The sequence below is a fragment of the Rhagoletis pomonella genome, unplaced genomic scaffold (genome assembly GCF_013731165.1).
Source record: "Rhagoletis pomonella isolate Grant_MI unplaced genomic scaffold, Rhpom_1.0 Rhpom_scaffold_00009, whole genome shotgun sequence".
Taxonomy (NCBI): Eukaryota; Metazoa; Arthropoda; class Insecta; order Diptera; family Tephritidae; genus Rhagoletis; species Rhagoletis pomonella.
The window spans coordinates 39,991,256-39,997,586 of record NW_023458563.1 but is presented as its reverse complement, the minus strand read 5'-3'; the positions used below and the strand labels follow the sequence as shown (position 1 = coordinate 39,997,586).

The following is a 6,331-nucleotide window of genomic DNA, read 5'->3' as shown; positions in this document are numbered from 1 at the left end:
TCGTATTAGCAAAATCTGACCTCAAATTCATAATCAGCGACCTCAAAAACATAAACAAACAAAGTGGTGTCAAATTGTGTCAAAGCGTCTTTGAGCAAATAATTTTGTCCACCTAGATTTGGATTTCGAACCACTGTGCGCCGTCTCTGAATGGCTGATAGTTTTTTTGAGAAGCTTTCTTATGTCAGAGATTTGCCATTGCCTGCAGACTGGCGTCTGCTAACAGAAAAAACTTTTTCAAGTTGTTGTTTGGACCGTGCGCATCATTAACTAATCGGCTAGGTCAGCTGCCATATGTACATAAAGTACAATTTATAACTACAGCGCAAAACAAAAGCTATTCTTGAATCGATATAAAAAACGCATTAAGCACCTTATAATATTATGTATGTATGTATGTATATTATGTAGATCCAAGCTTTGCACGCGGGCAAGCCGCACAGTGTAAGATTTGACCCATCTAACTGCTTTTAATTCTGTAATTGGAAACTATTGAAGATAGATTAATGAAATTTTGTACAAGGTATGTTATAAGATAGGCGAAGCTTTTTACAAAAAAAACTGGCCATTTAGAGGTACTGTCATGCCACCCTATTATATAATAGTAATTTTTAAAAAGGCAAAGCTGAAATATTCGACTAACTACAAAAGCTAAAAGGCCCAAAATTTACATTTGGGATTTCCTTATAACAAGGAATTATTAGCTGACAGAAATGGACTTAAGAATTAATTTTTTTTTAAACTATGGGCGTGGCAAATATCGATAAAAAAGTCTAGTTGGGTCAACAAAATTCCGTTATAAGTTCACTATTTCTTGCTCTATTTAGAAAAATTGAATACCATTGAAAGTTAATGGAATCAAACTTTCTTTATTCAAAAGCGAAAATACAAAACTTTCTCTCGGTCGAGATCAAATGCAAATGAATTACTCGAAGAAAATAAAATTCCTAGCAGGCCTGAAAAAAGAAAATTTCATCAAAACCAACACTTTCCAGCAGCTAAGGTTGTTTTGTTTATAGTCTAAGAGGAGTGGCAAATAAACTGAGTTGCAAACTTTATCGAATAATCGCGGATAACGAGCTGGCGGATCTAATGAAATAAATAAGTTGCTAAAATTAAATTTAAGTTAACATGGTTTTACTTTAACATGAAATCCTCAGTCCTAGTTTACTAAAGTCCCAAAAATGTGTATTCGTTTAAAAGAACATATCTAAAAAATAAGACGAAAATGGTATTTTAGCAATTGTTGCATAAATCACTTAACACCAGCAACTTAAACATTGAGATTCAGTTTCAAATACACAAGTTTAAATATTATTGCGCTTGGTAATCTTCCAATTAAATCGCGTCCCGCCCTACACTTTGATCTGCATAAATCCCTTAACACTAGCAACTTAAACATTGAGATTCAGTTCCAAATATACAAGTTTAAATATTATTGCTCTTGGTAACCTTCCAAATCAAATCGTAATAATACACTGTGAGGCGGTTCCCACCACCAATTCACTTCTACTGGTACTGTTTCGTTCGATACCAAGTAATTTTGGTATCGATACTTTTCAACCAAGTACTGAGTAGGTATCGAAAATCAAATACTTGTATCCAAACCCGATACTAAGGCAAATTTGGATTCGGCAATTTTTCCTCCGCTGTTATTCCTTGTTCTTAACGGCTGCATAGGCGACAAAGTCGATATAATGCGACGTACACAAGGCCCAACTGTTCGAGTGGAAGAGTAACATGCGTTTTGATACTAACACCTACACGAATTTATTTGCGTTTAACTCGCGTTTGCATGTTGAGTAAACTCCAGAAAAATACGCGTGTGAACAGGGTCTTATTCTTCGCGCTGAAAATACCAGCTGAAAATATTAAACGCATGGAAGTCTAGCTCTGTTATTGAAGAAAAGAAACGAAGAAGAAAAAGAGCCCCACGAAGAGTTGTTTACAAAAAATATCTTAAGCAGAGAACACACGAGTGTTGTTATTCGTAAAATTTTAAGACAACACCACTCTATGGTTGGTCATACCAGATAATCCTTAACTTATGACCTAAGTAATTAAATTGAACTTATTTAGTTCATACGGAATACCTTCATAGAAAAAAGTATCGATATCCAAGTAAAAGTATCGATACCTGCATGATATCGTTTCATCCCCAAGAATAGAATATTAAGAGGATACGAAGAACCAAAACGGCGAATCTTTTGCAGTAAATGGCGAAAAAATAAAGATTCGGCCTTACTTTTCAATGAATTGACAGCTATGGTGAACATGAAGGTTTCTAAAATAACGGTTAGAGGACTCCAGAAACAAGACCCTAATCTTGAATTCCCGTTAAAAATATATATAATAAAGTCCTTAATTTCCAAAGCGTCACAATAAAGATAAGCCTTACTTTGCCAACAAAAGTCAGGGAAGAGCTTGGCTGCTTAAAACAATTTTTTAATCTTTTCACATTTATTTTGCTAGATGATGTTAAGTGTTTGGATGCAAAATATGAAATTCAGATTCCTCAGAAACATCTGAAACATTCCCTAAAATTTAACCCTACTAGAGGTCTATTCCATGGTATGAAAACGTTAAGTTATGTTTAATAAACTAGGGATTTGTTTCTTATTTTACGAAGGAAATATATGTTCTTCTTTCGGGACCCCCAAAATCGATATTTTAGAGACTTTTTTGCTAACCAGAGCTGCCAATTCATTGAAACTTAGGCCTGAATTTTTAAACTTTCGCTTTTTTTTGTTTTAGTTCTTAGTATCATTGCGAGTTAATTGTTTTCATTTGATTTGATTTGAAATTTATCTGATTTAATTTTCTACATCACTTTTACACATATGTCTCAAAAACTGATCCTATCATTATTTCAAATATAGGGCTGCGAGCAATCACCACAACTCTGTGCTTCTTTTAATGTGGATACGATTAACTTAGGATGGCAAAAATTCGATATTACTTCAACTATTCGAAACTGGTATGCCAGAGTACCTATGGAAAAATTACGACTTCTGATAGACTGTACTGGTTGTGGCAAATATGTTTTGCATTTATTTGACCTGCCGACAGATATTTCAAAACAAAAACAACCGTTTGAACACCAACACCAAAAGTATCATTCGATGAATCGAAATGATCTTGTTGCTCAATGGACACGACAACGCAGCGGTTTGAACAACGCCATTAAAATAAGCAAAGAGAGTAATGCAATTCAAAGGGCTTTGCAAGATCGTCCACTAACCGAACATGCTTCATTGGACTGTAACTCTATTTTCGGTTGCAATGTTCAACGTAACGCTACGGCCATAATCAACGGCTACAAAGTAAAGAAGATTCAAACACAATTTTTGCAACAATATCCTTTGGAGGGAAACAGGCAACATCGAGCGAATCGAATTCAGCGACAACAGAAAAACACAAAAAACCGCAGGCAAAATCGTTTGAAACATCAAGATGCTCAACATTTACAACGACAAACAGATATGGAATTACAGATGCCAAAATCACAGGAGCCAAATCCGAATCGGCCATTTTTAGTACTACGCACGGAAACAAAGCGATATAGACGAGTACGACGACGTGCAATTGATTGTGTTGGCGCTATTCATGGTCAATGTTGCAAGGAATCCTTCTATGTATCATTTAAAGCACTAGGCTGGGACGACTGGATCATTGCTCCGCGCGGCTATTTCGCCAATTACTGTCGTGGAGATTGTACAGGTCCGTTTCGCACACCGGATACATTTCAAACCTTTCATGCCCACTTCATAGAAGAGTACAGGAAAATTGGACTTTTAAATGGTATGCAACCCTGCTGTGCCCCAGTAAAGTTCTCAAGCATGTCTCTAATATATTACGGTGACGATGGAATCATTAAAAGGGATCTTCCAAAGATGGTAGTAGATGAATGTGGGTGTCCATGAAGATGTGCCATGTATGTACGTATGTACATTTCAAAATACTACTTATCAATAAGTTAGCACAGTGTGGTCTATCTACAATAAGTCAACATACATACATATTTACAAACACACATGCAGAATTTAGGTTTAAACAGCTCATATCCATACAAACATAATATCCCAACACAACCAGGCTGACTAAAACTACAACAATCGGGGAAAAAAATGTATTCTTTACTAACACATTCTCACAAGTTTCTGTCAAATCATGAGAGTGAGAGGTCCTAATAAAAATGATTACATCGTTATTCTAACGAATAACACCACATTATGTCAAAAGTGTCGGTATTATTTAAATCCCATCAATTGTATTGAACTGTTCTTGCTGGGATTAAACACATAAACACCTCAAAGAGGAGTCTGGACTAGCGCAGAAAATTTCCTAGTATTTTCCAAGTATCCAGTAAATAAATATGTACAATTTGGATATTCACAACGGTCTTTTTGTATGTCGTAAACTTTGAACGGTTCAATAAATGTTTACATTCCTTAAAACCCCAAGCCACTGTTTTCTACCAGTGTGAAATTTCGTACTATGACTTTTATGGTATGTTACGAAGCCCCTAAATATACTTTTAACCGTTTAAAGTTTACGACTTATTTATCTACAATTATGCGACACCTACGACACCATTGTGAATACCCCAAATATGTTTTTCTATTATACAATTTGCACCATTTTATGATAAATAAGTCGTGCAAGGTCTACAATAAGCAGAATTATCGCTGCAAATACCGACCACATCGACAAAAATAATATCTAGGAAACACATGGCGGCCGCTGTGGTCTACTGGTAAGCAGTACGCGCTAAGGTTTCTCATGACCTGGTTCAACCCCAGTTTTCTTCCAACATCAAAAAATAAAAAAACAAAAAAGTTTTTTTATAATAGCGGTCGCCCCTCGGCAGCCAATGGCATGACTCCGAGTGTATTCTGCAATGAAAAATACAACCGCCGCACAGTGGTCGGAGAAGTTATGTTTTACGCGAAAAATTAGAAGGGCTGTCACGATTATAATAAAAATACATCATCGTAGTATTTTTGTTATGCTAAATCTGAATATGCCACAAAATTTTTAGTTTGACAGTTGACAGCTGTCAAATCAACTGCTAATTTCTCTAAAAGTACGAAAATCTTTTTGAAAATACCGCTTATTAGGTTTTTAGGCACGCAAATTAAAGCTTTGAGAGTTGACAGCTGTCAAAATGACTGTAAGTTTTTCTGAAAATAAGAAAATGTCTTTTTAAATGCTACTGGTAAGGGTTTTAGACACGCTAGTCACGAATTTCACGTGAAATTAAAACATTGAAATTTGACAGCTGTCGTATGGGCTGTCAATTTCTCCAAAAAATAAGGAGAATTTTCCAAGAAGTAAACGTACTAGGTTTTAAGGTTCACTGATCTCGAGTTCTATATTACATTCAAATTTCCCAGTTAAAATCTGCCAAATCAACTGTCATTTTTAGTTGAGTAACACAATATATTTGTTAAGCAAACCTACTGATTTATTGTATTTGATCGAACATATTTAAAATGAATTTATGATCAAATTATCAATTAATGACAACAATTATATTTATAAATGAGGGATAGTTGGGCCGCCTGCTATATGTTCAGCCCAAACAATTTTTTAAGTTTTTTTTTTTATTTTATACCAAATTGGTGACTTCCAAAACTAAAGTTTTCTCATTTTTAAATAAAGTTATTCAGGTTTGAAATTTGTAAATGGGAAATTAAAAAAAAATATGTATAAAACCTTGGGACCTTGTTGAAATTTCTGGGCGGAACAGTAAGGAAGGGCGTAATATTTTTTTGCGAGTATGCGCGGCTTTTCTTTTCGTAGATCTTTAAAGGACCCCTAGCATTACTTTTTGGTAAAGGAATGAAGATCCTACCCTGCTCTACTCATTACTTATACCGTTTTGAAGAAAATATTTCTTGAAAAATAAGCCGCGTTTTTAATAAAAATGACCGCCATTCTTTTTGGCGCGAGTATGCGCGGCTATTCTTTTCATACGTCCTTAAAGGACCCCTTGCATTACTTTTTGGTAAAAGAATGAAGATCGTACTCGGCCCTACAAATTAGTTATACCTTTTGAAAAAAATATTTATTGAAAAATAATCCGTGTTATTAAGATATTCATAATTTGGCAATAAAATTTTATTATGTAATATTTCATATGAAATAATCATTTTCCATCTTTAAGAAGTAACACCAAACCAGCAATTACTGTTATAATTTAAAGTTTCCATAATAAAAACTGTTAAGAAAGCTATCAACTCATAACTGTTAGAATAATCCACGATCGAATTCGTTGAATTATATGGATTCAATGGCTTGCTCAGCACATATTACTAGATATACTATC

General features: G+C 34.6%; 1 protein-coding gene across 1 annotated transcript; it reads left to right on the top strand.

Moving 5' to 3' along the window:
• Nucleotides 1–2,868: 2,868 nt before the first annotated feature.
• Nucleotides 2,869–4,208, top strand: LOC118745914 (inhibin beta A chain). The gene has a single exon (XM_036479569.1). The coding sequence runs from the start codon at nucleotides 2,994–2,996 to the stop codon at nucleotides 3,921–3,923; it is 930 nt and encodes a 309-aa protein (XP_036335462.1). The 5' UTR covers nucleotides 2,869–2,993; the 3' UTR covers nucleotides 3,924–4,208.
• The last annotated feature ends 2,123 nt before the right edge of the window (nucleotides 4,209–6,331 follow it).